A 16,257-nucleotide genomic window follows, 5' to 3' on the forward strand; every position below is an offset into this window, starting at 1 on the left:
AATGTATGTAATACTTATGTTAAATTGTACCTTGTATTTTTTTTTTTTTATCTGAACGCAAAAATAAAATCAATCAAACAAAATTGTCAGGGGCCGGGGAGAGGTGTAAAGTGAGAAAAATCGTGCAGTACGATTGGTCCACAAGTTTATTTTGGTCATGTGATTGTTGGCTGGGTACCATCACGTGACCCGGCAGATCTACTTGGGATCATGTGATCAACAGTTTGGCGTGATCGTTCATGTTTACATAAATACTGAGTGTAATACTGACCTGGAGAACTACTACCCCAGAGTTACCGACTTGAGCAAAATATGAAGCTAGCATTATTTTTCATTAATCTGCTTATTATAAGCAATGTCTGTTCCAAAAAGTTCAGCCAATTAACGAAGCCAAATATTGTATTTATTTTGATTGATGACCTCGGATACAATGATGTCGGTTATCACGGCTCCGAGATCTACACACCAAACATCGACAAACTCGCACGGGAAGGTGTGCGCCTGGAGAACTACTACGTGCAGCCTATCTGCACTCCAACCCGGTCGCAACTGTTGAGTGGAAGGTACCAGGTAAATAATGTTGAGCCGAGCATTTAATACAAATAAGAATATTGTAACAAGTCAAAAGCTGATGAAAATACAGCCACTGATGCACTGGTTTATTATGATGTTTCTATAGAATTTTCAATCTTACGACTTAAGTTAAGACAACAAAACAATGTTATGAGTCTCAATCAAATTATCAAACTCTTTTCAAAGGATATGCAATCATCTGAAAAATTATTCTTAATATTGATCTTTAATTGATGTTTGCATGCTTCTTGTAGTCCAGCTGAGTTAATGTTTTACAGTTATTGCAAGGTGATGTGAACTTATAAGATAAAGACCAAAAAAGGAAGAAGGAAGAAGAAGTCAACATCATGTACATCATGTGAATTTCTCCAGATGCAGAGTCCAGTTAATTAATATAAATAATTTCTATTTCTCTCATTGTAAACAAAAATCAAGCTTTAATGTACTTTCAATCGAATAGGTTTATGTATAACTGTATGAACAGAAATAAAAATTAAAACTAAATCACTGATAAACATATAATCGCGAGCTGCACAAGTCAATTCTGTTTGGACTGCAAAAACGTTGGTTTGTGTATTAAAAATAGCACCTTTTCCATAGTTTTGTAGAAAAAGAAATTGATTCAACTTGTACCAAGTTGTGCAATTTCAAATTATGCAGAGTTAACTGTATTTTGAAAATCAACTATGAAAAACAAATTTGACATGACAGTTGATTTGATGATTGTTTTATTTTTTTGTATACTTATTGTTACTATTATTGTTATAAATTTTAAGTATTGTTGTTGTTGTTGTTCATCTTCTTCTTCTTCTTCTTCTTCATTTTCTTCTTCTTCAATCATTATTGTTATTATTTTTATTAGAAGTATTATTATTAACTTTATTGTTATTATTATTAAAAGTATTGTTATTGTTATTATTATTATTATTATATTTATTATTTATAACATTTCATGTACTTCTTCTACTTCCGTTATTATTATTATCAACATTATTTTTATGACAGATTCACACTGGCCTTCAGCACAGTTACATCCGCCCTGCCCAGCCTCTTTGTCTTCCGACCAATCTCCCAACATTTGCTGACAAACTACGTGAAGCCGGCTACGCTACCCATGCTGTCGGCAAGTGGCACCTTGGATTCTACAAGAAAGAGTGCCTACCAACGCAGAGGGGATTTGACTCCTATTTTGGTGAGCTGAAGGTTGTACTTGTTTGGCACATGTCTGCTCCTGCCACAATAGACCTGGTCACCTTTTCACAAACTATATTAAGTACAAGTTCGCCGACATCCCATTGAAACACTCGTTAAAGTTAATACATGTGCTCTAATGGATGTTGGTGAACTTGAACTTATTATAGTTTTGTGAAACGACTGCCTGTTTACTAATCTATTTCAATTTATGCATGTTACTCTCCCTAACCCCATGGTTTCCAGCCATTTGATTCATGTGCTAGGAATTATGGCATCATTGTGGATGGAATCCACACTGCATAGAATATGTGTTGATGTGCCAGGCAAGGTTTAGTTGTCATGAGAAACTGTTAAAAAAAAACATAAAGTTAATAAAAACAGGTCTATTGCATCACAGTCAGTTTCCTCTGCTAAACAAATCCCTATTTGAACCCTGGACCAATCATTATAATAAACTTTAACCTTACCATACATACAGTGAAACCTGTCTATGAAGGCCTAACAATGCAGACAAGAAAAGTGGTCTTTATGTACATACAGGTTCCTTTAGTACATGTTTCAATGGGAAACCATTTTTTTAAGGGCAACAAAAATGTGGCCTTTGTAGATAGGTGGTCTTTCTATACAGGTGGTAACTAAAGCAGGTTTGACTGTATAACTTTAAATCCAATTGCTACCCTAATCCTATATCTGTGACTAAATAAATCCTGGAGCAATTGTCGTCATAGTCAAGATTCTGGCCATTTTTGATTGGCGATCTCTCCCCTACCTGTTTCGAGCTGTAGATGATATGATCTAGGAATGTGTATGACCAGACCAGCTGGATTTAAGAATTCAGGATAACACCATCATCAGCTGGCATCAGCTAGGAGGAAATCGTGTATAGGGAGATCACTCTAAAAATATAAAAATATAATCAGCCCGATTGTGGATTGTGGATTGTCCAGACAATAGTCTTCAGAGCAAATGTCAGATCACAGAGCTGTAACAGGTATTGATGATTACTAGTAGTCCCATTTTCAGTCATTTGATGGCTTTCCATCTGATGACAGTTGATTTTCTTTTTCTGAGTCAATCGATAGCATAAATTCATCTAAAACTTTGTGATGGCATTCTCCCTAAACTAAAAAAAAACCCCATTGATTGGTAGTTTCTCATTACCTTACTCTTTTTGATGTCTTTATCCCTAACAGCAGTCATCGATTGCTTGTTTCTCTCTATGGGCTATTTGACAGGGAGTGATGATTATTGGACCCACCATACATGAACAGTGTAGGTCTGGTGATGGCATTCTACCAAATAGCAATCATTGATTGTTTGATGCACTCTACCAATACAACAGATGATAGCATTCTCCCTGACAACGCATGTTGATTGCTTATTTCTGTCAGGGAGTGAAGACTATTGGACCCACCATAGGCGTGGTGATGCATTCTACCAAATACCAATAATTGACTGTTTGATGCACTCTACTAATACAACAGTTGATAGCATTCTCCCTGACAGCATTCATTGATCGCTTGTTTCTGTTTATAGGCTATTTGACAGGGGGTGAAGATTATTGGACCCACCATAGGCACTATGAATAATCAATATGACGAACAAAGAAAGCGGACAAAATATACAGTTCCTCAGGTAGACAAAGGAACATCCCTTCACTGCTATTATGTAAAAATGTGTAGAACAGGTGTCACATGCATATTCACCTGTTCTACACATTTTTACACAATAGCAGTGAAGGGATGTTCCTTTGTCTACCTGAGGAACTGTATATTTTGTCCGCTTTCTTTGTCCGTCATATTCATAGTGAGGGCTGGTGATTGCATTCTACCAAATACAAATAATGGACTGTTTGATGCACTCTATCAATACAGCAGTTGATAGCATTCTCCCTGACAGCATTCGTTGATTGCCATTTTCTCTCTATAGGCTATTTGACAGGAGGTGAAGACTATTGGACCCACCATAGGGCTGGTGATGGCCTCCTACCTAATAGCAACCACTGGCTTGGAATGGACCTGTGGGATAACGAGAAGGTAGCTTGGGAGTATGTCGGCAACTACTCCGCCTTCGTCTTCACAGAGAAAATCCAGCAAATAGTCGCCCAGCATCCTGTGGAACAGGTAACAGGGAAAAAATTATTTTCAAGCTTGCTTGCATGAAAATAACAATCTTTTATTTGTTTTGCATTGAACTCTATAAAATTTTGGGGGCTGTTTTATGACTTTCGGGGGCTCTTTTTGCCATTTCGGGGGCTAATTTGCCCCGAGCCCTGTGTATTTTTTTCCCCTGACAAGTAACGATCAAATACAGACGATCCTGTGTATAAAGACCACTCGGTAGAGTCCCAGAGCAAAGTCGTCACAGGCAGGTGGTCGTTATATACCACTTTCTTTAAAACACATACCAATGAGAAACACTCTTCAAGGGAAACAAACAATGTGGCCTTTATAGACAGGTCTATAAGCATTTCTAGGGAGTACAGAATCTTTGATGCTTTGGCTGCTTTTGAAGAGATTTTCAAAATTTGTTGAAATGTTGTCATTATGTTTTAGCATTTAGCTGAATGGAACATAGAAACGGTTATGCTTTCTCCCTAACTCTGTATAATTCTTGTTGTTAAGTATTAAAGGTGGACTGGTTTAATTAGGCCCTTTGTTAAATCCTTTAAGATATATGCTGAAATTCTCAATAAATACAAATCGGTACAATTCAATTTTTCCCAACTTAAAATGCATCCGCTTTAAATTTGGTTAGGGTATGAATAATCAAGTTGTTGACTATATGTGAACTTTTTTCTTGTTCAGCCTTTCCTGCTATACCTGCCGTTCCAGTCAGTGCACTCACCCCTCCAGGTTCCTAGCTCATATGAAGAGAGATACAAGAACATCAAGAATACAAACAGACGCATCTATGCTGGGATGATGACCTGTCTCGATGAAGCCGTCGGAAAGATTGTGCATTCTCTTCAGCAGGCAGGGCTATGGGATAACACTGTGCTTATATTCTCAACTGGTAAGCTCTTTAAAGCCCCACTGCACTACTTATAGCTACTTGCACCCTCTATATAGCAAACAATCCGTACTCGGTGCCTGTTGGCCCCCCATGCTCCCCTTTTTCTTATGTTAATTGAGAGCTGATTTGATGACATAACCACCTGTCAGTGACCTTGCAGGGAGGTCGAATCCCCCTGGCCAAACTAGAATAGACAGGCTTTAAGGTGCTGGGCTATGTTTCACGAAACCGTCATGACTGACATGCCATTGAAACATGGAATGTGTGTTTCAATGGGATGTGGGTGAACTTGTACTCCACACGTTTTCGTGAAACGATGCCCGGTTTTACATTTTGACATGGTCTTGAGTGTAGTTACATTAATTTGTCTTAATAAAAATGTTTTAGAAAAGAGATGTCATGATATAGTGGGCCATTCACTATGAAATAAAACAGGAACCTACTGGAAATCATAGCTTGTTTTTGTAGGTTCCCAATAATAGATATAATATAAACATTATTTTTATAAATCATTTTAAAGTGTCTTAATAATCACAGTAAAATAGATATAATTTTAAACCATTTTAAAGTGTCTAGATAGTCGAAATATGCGCAAAGAACAGAATGACAAGGTGGGACACATAAGACAGGAAACTGACATAGTTAGATAAGACAGGACATGACAAAACACATGACAGGACAGGACAAGATAAACATTTTTCTACTTCTTTCTATTTTTTCAGACAATGGAGGTGAGGTGGCAGCAGGGGGCAACAACTGGCCCCTCCGAGGCTGGAAGAGATCCATTTGGGAGGGAGGCATGAGAGGTGTAGGCTTTGTCAACAGTCCCTTACTCCCTGCAAGTGTTCAGGGTACAGTCAACAAGCAGCTTATCCATGTAAGTGACTGGTTTCCAACTCTAGTCCAGGGTGTTGCAGGAAGCAGCCTTGATAACATAACGCTTGATGGGTTCAACATGTGGAAAACAATAAGGTACTGTCAAAGTGTTACTTTTTATTTCGATGAATCTGTTCGTCTTGATAATAACAAAATTATATGTTTGGAGCCAGAAGGATTTTAACTCTTTATGAAATGATATAAGTTAATGCCCTTCTGGTTCCAAACAGACTAAACGATAATGTTAACTTTAATGTTGGACATGATTGCTCAATTGAGATATATTCAATTCTAATGAAATAGGCAATGAAATAATATGTGAGCTGTCACAAGAGGCAGTGTTCTTAGATGAACTACTAGAAGGAGAGTTGTATTGTCTTTATTATAGGAATGTATAATAGCATATCAAAGGGGGAAATATATGGCTTATTTTAAAAGAGAGATAAAAGCTGATCAAATGTTTCCTATTCAATTACTAACATTCTCTGGTTCAATATAAGCTTATACTAGAAAGATCCTCTTCATTCATCTAAGCTTGCTTTGAGAAATCTAGAAGGGGTATTCAAAATGTTCTATTTATAAATTTTAGGTTTAGTTGACATTTGACACATGCCCTTTGACCTAATTCTGGAAGAGTCTGATGTCATCTGTGACAGGGCTCAGTAATAGAGCTGAAGTCTTTCTGTTTTTTTTATTACATTTATGCATGAGTGCCCCTGGTGGGGCATCATTCTTCAACAATCAGGTCCTTTGGATAGGGCCACAAGCCATAGGTCCCCTGGTTGCTTATCTGCAACCATATACCATATACATGTACTAGGAATAGGGTAAACCAGGACTTGACACTGACCTGCACATGGACCCCAAATGCTAAATCCAGACCCTGGATTTCAAAATATTAGTATGGGGCCCATGCATATATTCTCCGCAAATTTAAATCCAGACTCTTTTCTGAAAAATAAAAAGTGTGGAGTCTTGGCTACAGTAGAATTATCATTGCATATGTTGTACATTATGTTGTTTAAACTTTAGTGCAGAGTCTTGGGTAAAGTAAAATTATCAATAATTTTGTCTCCTGTTTTTATCAGTTCCAACACTTCATCTCCTCGGCAAGAGCTTCTTCATAACATGGATCCCTGGCCCAACCAACCTAAGGAATTCAATGCTAACATCTCAGCAGCTATCAGGGTGGGGCACTGGAAACTCCTCACAGGGGATCCTGGTGAGTATCATCATAACTGGTGGAGAACCACCCTTAAATCTAGCTTCCTATCAAATGTCAAAGTGATTTTTAAACATTTTCAAAATTAAGATAGTATATATATATCAGGCCAAGTAAAGTTGATGCCTAGTTCTCATTCAGATTTTTTTTTGAGAAGGAGGGGTTCCACATTATTTGATTATTTGTCCTGTGCATATAACATATATTGGGTCAATTTTAACACAACATTGAATTTTCACATTTTCACATTGCAGTTTGAGGGGTTCAAAACAAAGCCAAAACATATCATAGACTAGTAATGATATCATTTTTCAAATGTCCTCTGGTCATCATTTATTTCATTTTAGAACAAAAAATACCAAATAAAATTTGAGGCAGGCCCCAAAAAGTATGTGGACAGGGATATGAAACTAAGAATCATTTTTAGTACTTGGCCTAAGATGTCCTCCCACGAAGTGAGCTTACATTTTAAGATCTTTTATTTTATTTATTCAGGAGCCAATAATGGACAATGGATTCCTGTGCCAGATTCTGGCATCATTCCTATCCACCCACTCAAAATCAGTGGTAAGGACACATGGCTTTTCAACATCACTGCTGACCCGAACGAGTATCATGACCTTTCGACCTCTCACCCGGAAGTAGTAGAAGAACTGATGGCCAAGCTGAAGAAGTACTATGCGGATTCTGTTCCTGTGCAATATCCGAGTGAGGTCGAGGAAGCTAATCCTGCTTATCATCAGGGTGTATGGGGACCATGGCAATGAGTGAAATAAGAATCGAACATAGTAGCAATGGTATTCATCAGCAACAAGTCACATGGTATATGGAGTTCCATATTACTGAAATATTGATTGCTTTATTTTTTTAATTAATGCTTATGATAAATTGTTTAATAGTTCTTACCAATCAAGGAAATACTACCCCTCTTCCATTGCATTTGTAATGTTAAGAACCAGAGCAAAATAACAGTGATTTCCTATTGAAATATATTTATTTGGATGGTCATATCCCAGCCAATACTTAACACATTCAATTGGTTTTCAACATTTGAACATTATTTTTGATGCTCTTTCGGATAATGAAGTTCAAATTTGGAAACTCTAAAAATAGTTTTTTGAGGACTTTACCCTTGACCACTCTATAGAGACTGGGATATTACAGGGCATAGAGGAAGTTTATTGATTTCGTTGTTCATGTGGTAATTAAGATATATAATTTTGGTAATTGAGATGTATAATTATTGTAATTATGATATATGATTGTGGTAATTAAGATATCTAATTGTGGTAATTAAGATATATAATTGTGGTAATTAAGATATATAATTGTGGTAATTATGATATATAATTATGGTAATTGAGATATATAATTATGATTAAAGCCACAGAGTAGTCTGTTTCCATGTGTGTTAATTGCATCTGAATTCGCTGACACCAATAAGTGCTCACTACCCCCCCTGCGCGAAATACTGGCCGGCACGATTTTCATTTTTCAGCACACAAAATATCAAATTGATTTTTTAAATTTAAATTTGGGCCCCCACCCCTAAGAAATCCTGGATCCGCGCCTGACAGAAGGTCACAATTCGCTGACACCAGACTTAATGGAAATACTATTAATGTGTGCACATGTCTCTCAGGTAGCGAAACTCATTGACTCTCCAGACAAATTTGCTCAAGCTTGCCGTCACATCTCAAGGGTGGAGGAAATTCTATTTTTAGATTTTCTAATGAGGTGGTAAGTTCAGGGCACAGTGCATATTACATAAGACATGTGGGTCATAAAAGTGAGGTGAGATGGCTCAGTGGTAGAGCAGTGGTCTTGTACAAGGGAGATGCTAGGTTCGAAACTGATTTGATGCACTAGGGCATTAATCCTAGGCCTTATTACCAAGTTAAAATAATTATCTTACATTTCCATCACCTGAAGACTCTCCAATTAAAGACTAGGGGGTATTCCTTGATTGGGCTTACGGGTATTTGCTGTGTGCAGATTTCTACACCCATTAATGGTATTTCCATTAAGTCTGGTGTTAGCTAGCGAATTATGACCTTCTGTACATGGAAACTGACAACCCTCTCCCTTTTATGTATTTTCTGTACTTATGAAGTTAATATAGTCTCCACAATTTGGTTTTACGGTTCGTAGATTTGATATTGTGTAAAATGTTCTTGTCTTTCCATTTATGTTCACTCTATTCAGTACTATCTAGATATAGGTTTTCATTGCTATGATATAATACAATGTCTATTTTGATATTAAAGATGTCTAATTAACAATTTTGGCTGTGCCTTGGAATCTTTTATTTGCCCTGTTTTCCTGTTCAGTATTACTTTTCTTAATTTTCGTTAAAAAAAACAACACTTATTAAGATGTCACAAGGAAAGATTCATTCAAGTTTAATCAACAAATGTAGTTATCTTTAATTGTATTAGTTGTAAGGAAACCATTAACACTCCTCACATTAATTTTCATCATTGCATTCTTCAATAAAAGTTTCCTTTATCTTGTCTTTTTAACATATCTTAATTCAATTATAACAATACAATTTTAGAATTGTTTCTACAATGTTGCCTATAAGGTCTTGTGTTATTCAATACAGATATTCAACGTCTATCATCACTATCATCTATCACTATTATTATCATCATCATCATCATCATCATCATCATCATCATCATTCATCCATCCATCCATCCATCCATCATCTCCCTCCATTTAAATTGTCTCCCGCCATTTAAATCATCTCCCTCCATTTAAATCATCTCCCTCCATTTAAATCATCTCCCGCCATTTAAATCATCCCTCCATCATGCATCCTTTTAAATCATTCCTCCAATACCATCATCCCTACATCACTGCATCTTTTTAAATCATAATAGGCCTATTCTATGATGGTAGGGTTATACTGCAGATCCACTTCGAAACATTACGAGACAGAGATTGACTGAGTAAGATTGATGGCAGATGAAATATAAAATGAATGAGATACAAAATCAAATGACAACAAAAACAAGTGGAGGAATACAAAACGCATGAGATCAAAATCAAATGAACTAAACAAGAGAAGGAATATAGAATGCCTACGATAAAATTAAATTAAAAAAAATTCATGTGACATAGAATCATGTGGAATTATTGAATTTGAGAGAGGTATAACCGAGGGTCATGAATGAAAGAGCTAGTATAGTAGAGAGGAGCAAAAATTATTCAGCAAATTAAGTGGTTCCAACAATAGTCTTCTATGCCAAATGAAATATTTTCATATCACATAGGTTACAATAAAGGTGGTTAGTCTGACAAATTTGCTAATTTCTCTGTTGTTGCAATTTTCTTTCTTTCTTTTTCTTTACAGTATCCATTACTGGTTATTTATGCAATGTTGCACACAAACTTGTATTATGCATGCTAGAGAAGCAAAACCATTGATCGATGCATTTGTTAACACATCATAAGGTTCTAATCAATTATAGTAGCTACACGTGTGGGCCTGTGTCGTGATTTCTTTCCTATATGAAGAAAAAATCTAATGTGCATTATACACTAAATTTTGTCCATAAAAAGAAAATGTATTTTTGTACTAAACCCTGATTTATTTGTGATAGATTAAGGTTATATCTTCTTTGAACTTTATTGATCAATCTAGAGAGTCACATAATCAGATATCGATCTATGAGAATCTGAGTTAAGACATAAACTTTATCTGCCAAGAACAAAATTGTCACAATAATCATGGATAAACAGGATCTCTATGATCGGGGTATGTCGCCCTCTACGTTGAATAGATGCGTTGCTATCGTCAACTATCATCAAGCAATGGATACGGCAGTCGAACGAAAGAACTTAAAAGAATGATAATTTCGTCAAATAATAAGGTGTGTATAATTTAAAGTATTACCTTTACCTTTACCTTTACCGCAAATACTGGAAGAATGCTGAGACAGCAGTCGAGCTTCCAGGTCTATCTTCTTGGTCTATCTTCTTGTACTCATACTCTTTAATAATAATTCTCATTATATGCAAGGGAGGCAGAGGGGCAAGAGGTTGCATCTTGACGGGACAATGTACCATGTACAATGTCCCAGGAGCAAAGAAATTGAAAAAATCATAGCTTACTCATTGAGTTTAAGAATAGTTTTAAAGATCTAAAGTGTGAAATGACAAATTTGATGGAAGGTATGATGCGTGTTTGCGTCTTCCAAAATATAGAATCGAGAGCGTGTAACCTACGGAAACCAAGCCGTGTTTGCCGCCTGCGTGCTGGCGAGGCACTCGCGGAACAACAGTGTATATCTTGGGGCTTCAGCTGTTTAAAATTTCGGTCGCGTCCGAACTGCCGAAGGTGTCTACAGTCTAGATCTGACAGAAGTGAAAGTTCACCAATGCAATCGCAAAGAGAAGCATGGGAAAACTTGCTTTTTATACAATCTAAGTTGTAGATCTAGGTCAAGACAGTCAAGTCTCAAGACCATGTCCATTCTTTCTTTTTCTGTGGTGCATGCTGTGTCAATAGACCTATTTCAAAGTGTTTATTAATTATATTTTTTCATAGTTTTTTGCTTTCTCTCATTTTGTTGTTGTTGTTGATCTTCCAGTTGACTAACGGCCTCTTAAATAGAGTATTTTCATACTTTGTGTGGTGCTTTTGTGTCCAGTATTGAGTTTGAGTTTGACTCTCTTTTTAATTAAATCTAACGTTAACTAGATCTAGATCTAGACTCTATTATACAACACCTACGTGGATCCTTGTCATTTGATTGGAGGATTGTTGGTGACATGATATTCAATAGATGTTATATTGCACGGTCGTGCATTTTTGGCTATATGCGCCATGCATTTTTGGTTATATGCGGACTGCGTACCTCTCTGCCGTGCGCGCGCGCATCCCTGCGAGTATCTGACGCGAAGGCAATCTGAATGTAATCGAGCGAGAAGGCTTGACTCCAACTTTAATTTATCTTTAATATAAGGAGTAAAACATAATTTGTTGGTCAACGTTCTATTAGATCTTCTTCGATGGTGTATAAAACAAATTTTCATTCGTTGAAAGATTAACGTTAATTCTATTCAACTCGGCTGATGCCTCGTTGAATAGAATGTTAATTTTTCAACTCATGAAAATATTCGCACTATTGAACTCATAACCATTCATTATTTGTATACTAGTCAGAGTAGTCTAGGGTCTAGTTTTATTCAATTTTCAATATATATTTTTATTTTTTTAAAGTAAATGACCAACCCAAAAATTGAAGAAGAAACTAAATTTCCTTAATACGATGCAATTTACAAGTGATGTTAGACCGTGACCGTACTATGATATCACCTAAGGTAGGTAATAAATTTCAAATCGTAAGGAAAAAGCTAATTTTATCTAGTAGTATGAAGACTAAAGTACTTGTGGAACTACATGATATGTTTTAATAAAGAAAACATTGTTGCACTATTGATCACATTACAGGAGTAAATACCAATCTAGAAGAGCAGGATGGAAGCGTCTGTTTCCCAGCAAATGAGTCACCCTGATGAAGGCCAGCATCTTCAGACCGGTTTCACCACGGCAGACGGCACCACCCCGTACAGCTACGACCCTGAGTTCCAGTCACCAGCTGTTGGAGGGAATGGCTACCCTGCTAGCTTCCCCCAGTACTCTGCAGAGCCACCTCCATCATCTTTCCAGCAGGACAGCGGCTGGCTAGGAGCTAGTGGACTGGGGTATAACAGCGAGGAAGATGCTTGGTCTCAGAGCGATGATATATCTTTGGTTGGGTAGGTGTAACCATGTGGTTTTGTTAGGATCAGACAGGATGGGTGTAATCTGATTGCAGGAGTAATGATATGTTATTTGCCGAATCTACATGTAGATCTTGTAGAATTCTTCTGATAAATGTTAGTTGTCTAATTATTTATATTTCTTCTCTTTTTGTAATTATTATTATTTTCTTTTTCTTCAATTTATTTATTTTCAAATTTTTTGGGGAGGGGTGTAACATACTGTTTATATCAAGAGAAGCTAACTGTATTGTCTTGTTTTAAAACCAAATATCCAGTTGTTGTTTATTTCTTGTTCTCAGAATATGGATATGTTTTCAGTTGTCAAACCATTTCCTTTTTTACACTGTAGCCTGTTCACTTCTAATACCTTTTTTTTTTGGTAGGGGGGGGGGGGGGAGGTGCATTTAGTAAGTGTTAAAAAAGTCCCACAAATGGCCATGTTAGTCCTTGTACATAGTAGTTCAATGTTGTGTGATACATATAGTTGTCAATGATAAAGCTCTAATATCTCTCAAGAACACATTATTACCATAAGAATTTTTTTTTTTAAGAATTGGCACCATTAAAGTGGTGTACCAGTATTCTGAAATACTGCAAAAAAACATGTGACAGACTGTTTACATCTACATCTAACTGCTCATTTCCTGCAGACCTGAAGAGAGCCTTCTCGATGAAAACGGTACCAAGACATCGCCAACTCAGAAGTTCTCAAGAGATGACAAGTTAAGGATGCTAGCCCTCAGACGTCACTTAGATAACCTTGACGGGCAACTCCTAGATCAAGAGAACATAGTGGATACCACCAGGTAAGATATGGATCATGAATGTTAAAGGGAAATCCAACCTTATCCAATAGGTTTACTAACATATTTAAATTTTATTCATACTTTTTTAACAAAGCTTATTCTTGACAGCCTGACAACCTGATAGCTTGCCCAAGACTTGTAATGTATGCAGACTTGCTTCAGGGAAATTAAATTGCCATCGTCACTATCACTTCTTCTCTGTAGCACAAAGCACACTTTTGGTAAAACATTTACATCATCTGGGAAATGGAAGGCCATTCATATATAATTATTTCATTTAAGTGTGAAATTAAACACTTAACATTTATAAGAACAGTTTTTATCCCTTGTGCTACTGCACCTGTATTTTTCAAGTCGAGTTTATCAGCAATATATTGTGCCTCATTGTAGTCATCCCTTTGCACAATATACTTATATACCTCATAAACATGTAGTATATCATATTTGATAAAAAAAGGCCAGTCTTATAAAGAGTTGCGGTTGATCCAAACCAATTGCAAGCTCGCAGTCTCCTATATCTTATGTACAAAGTTGTGATTGATATCAATCACAAATAAGTTGTGAAAACTATCAATTGTTTATAAGACACAGGGCCCTGATTGCGATAAATCCTATTCATTCCATTTAATTTTCACAGAGAGGAACTTCAGAAGTGTCGGACGAGCATTGAAGCGCTGACCTTGGAGCGTGACCATGTGATGATCCAGCTCGACATATGTCAGAGAGAGGGCCACTCGGCCAACATGTACCGACTTGAAAGCAAATTAGGCAAACTGGCTAAAGAGCTAGAAGCGGAAGGCATGTTAGAAGCACAGATCGTGGATAGATTGGATATAGCAGAGTAAGTGAATAACCCATATTCTGCTTGATATCAAACAGACCATATGGTAAAGGGTCTATTTAAAGGTATAGACCAGTTTTGGAAACGCCCCCTCTCAAAAAATGAAATGGAAGCTCTTATTAACAGTCATGTGAAGGATATGCTTTGACTAATATGTGATGATACAAATTTTGCCGGGAAACCGCCTACTAATTGACATATTTAGTAAATTATCATATCGATCCGGCCTGGATAGATATCGTGTAGTCCCATATAAATCTTTCTATGTACATGTACAGTGCTTGTAACTTTAGCAAAGAAAGCTAGTCTGAGATCTAAGTGTTCTGTTATTAAGTCTTAGACCCAGGGTAGGGTTTATCTGAACTAGTAGAATAGGGACCAAAAAGGCCAACCTCAAATCACGTATTAGTACCTATATTCAAAGAATGTATTTACTAATTGTCAGTAGATATAGGTTCATTTAAAAACTGTAAATTTGAAGGAGTAAACTATACAGTCACTTTAGAACCACTCAAAGAATGTTAACATGCCTCAACAGAGTACTATTGAAGCTGACTGAATCTAATGTGATACATGGTTGTCTTTCATGGTTATAATATCCACTTAATAAGAGAGGATCAAGTTAAAATTGTATGATGATGATGTCACTCTTTTACCCCTCCATTATGACCAGGTTACACCTGTCCCGGTTTGATCTTGATCGGGGCAAGTACCTTCTGGAAGAAGAAGAACTTCAAAAGAAGGAAGCCGATCTGGAGTTGGAGAGGAAGGGCAACGCAGCTAGGCGAGCACAGAAGGAAAGCAAGTATCTATCCCAGGCAGAGCAGAGGAGAAAGATAAGAGACAGGTAGGTCCATCTGTAATTGGGGTCATTAACCTTTAAGGCTAGTTCAGATAGGGCACGGTAAACCACTGCAAAAACCACTGCGTTTTGTTAAAGTGTAAAATGAATGCCAACTGTATCATACTGTATATCAACACAATGCAAAATAGATGGATGTTTGACATGATGATAGCCAAGATGGTGTTAATAAATGTAATTATAGTATTAATGACTGCTTTTCTCGAATATTAAAGCAGTCATTAATACTTTTATATGCCAAAAAAAATAGACTAAAAAATAAAAAATAAAAAATAACATTTTTTTGTCGAAGATGGGATTCGATCTCTTGCGTACAAAAGGTGATGTAACTAAAATCAGCGCCTTAAACCGCTCGGCCATCGCGCTCTGTCACCATATCTAGCAATTTTCTCTAATATATACATTAAAATGGATTGAAAACGGCTTCGCGTGGTGGATGCTTCGCCGCTGCTCCATTAAACGGGCCCTTCTTTTACTTTTACTTTTGCAATGCATATTGGCACGAACTTAGATCAAGATCTATCGGCAGATGTTGTTTTTTTGTTTTTGGAAGTTTATTTTCGTCTTCATGTCAACAATGCAAGATAAAATTGTCGGTAAAATCGATCGAGATTCAATTGTATTGAAATTACTGACCAATTCTTCGCACACGTACGGTATCCTCGATCGCTCAGACCATTTTTTAACATGTAAACCTATGGGGTAACCATGAAGACTGAACTATTTTCCCGGTAACCATGGTTACTGGGATTTTAGAACTGTTTTAACCATGGATACTGGGAATTTTACAGAAATAGTTAAAGTTTATGAATGCAATTTCGACCAATCAGATGGCTGGATTTCTTAAGTGAGGTATATAAAGTGATCTATAACTCTACTTGGGACTATGAATACCGTTAATGAAATTGGCAGGCCAGGAATCATTTAGAGGATTTCAGGGAGCATGACTGCAGCAAAGAGTGAGGGTATGCTTTTCATTATAAATAATATTATGTACCGACATTATTGTTATTTTGTGTATTTCGTGAGGATCATTTTTTTTTAAATATTATTTTCTTTCGATGAAGCAAAGAGTGGGGATACATGCTTTTTG

At 36.6% G+C, this 16,257-nt stretch overlaps 2 protein-coding genes across 2 annotated transcripts in view; both read left to right on the plus strand.

Moving 5' to 3' along the window:
* The first annotated feature begins 282 nt into the window (after positions 1–282).
* Positions 283–7,660, plus strand: LOC115924590 (arylsulfatase J-like). Its single transcript, XM_030987116.1, has 7 exons — positions 283–570; positions 1,579–1,765; positions 3,697–3,890; positions 4,575–4,782; positions 5,505–5,754; positions 6,747–6,880; positions 7,376–7,660. Exons 1-7 carry the CDS (start codon positions 313–315, stop codon positions 7,645–7,647), a joined length of 1,503 nt encoding a protein of 500 aa, XP_030842976.1. The 5' UTR covers positions 283–312; the 3' UTR covers positions 7,648–7,660.
* Positions 7,661–10,666: 3,006 nt separating this feature from the next.
* Positions 10,667–16,257, plus strand: part of LOC763377 (cilia- and flagella-associated protein 74) — a 34,606-nt gene continuing 29,015 nt past the window's right edge. The window contains exons 1-5 of the mRNA XM_030987117.1: positions 10,667–10,758; positions 12,342–12,649; positions 13,306–13,461; positions 14,099–14,302; positions 14,976–15,149. Of these exons, the coding sequence (XP_030842977.1) occupies positions 12,369–12,649; positions 13,306–13,461; positions 14,099–14,302; positions 14,976–15,149 (815 nt within the window). The 5' untranslated portion in view covers positions 10,667–10,758; positions 12,342–12,368. The remainder of the gene's footprint in view (positions 10,759–12,341; positions 12,650–13,305; positions 13,462–14,098; positions 14,303–14,975; positions 15,150–16,257) is intronic.

Source organism: Strongylocentrotus purpuratus, unplaced genomic scaffold (genome assembly GCF_000002235.5).
Source record: "Strongylocentrotus purpuratus isolate Spur 01 unplaced genomic scaffold, Spur_5.0 spur5_scaffold_16, whole genome shotgun sequence".
NCBI lineage: Eukaryota > Metazoa > Echinodermata > Echinoidea > Camarodonta > Strongylocentrotidae > Strongylocentrotus > Strongylocentrotus purpuratus.

Bases quoted from the DNA above. Each gene is read 5' to 3' on its own strand.
- LOC115924590 (XM_030987116.1), top strand. From the start codon at position 313: ATGAAGCTAGCATTATTTTTCATTAATCTGCTTATTATAAGCAATGTC. The intron at 1,766-3,696 runs GTGAGCTGAAGG...TTCTCTCTATAG, and splicing joins GGGATTTGACTCCTATTTTG to GCTATTTGACAGGAGGTGAA. The intron at 4,783-5,504 runs GTAAGCTCTTTA...CTATTTTTTCAG, and splicing joins TGTGCTTATATTCTCAACTG to ACAATGGAGGTGAGGTGGCA.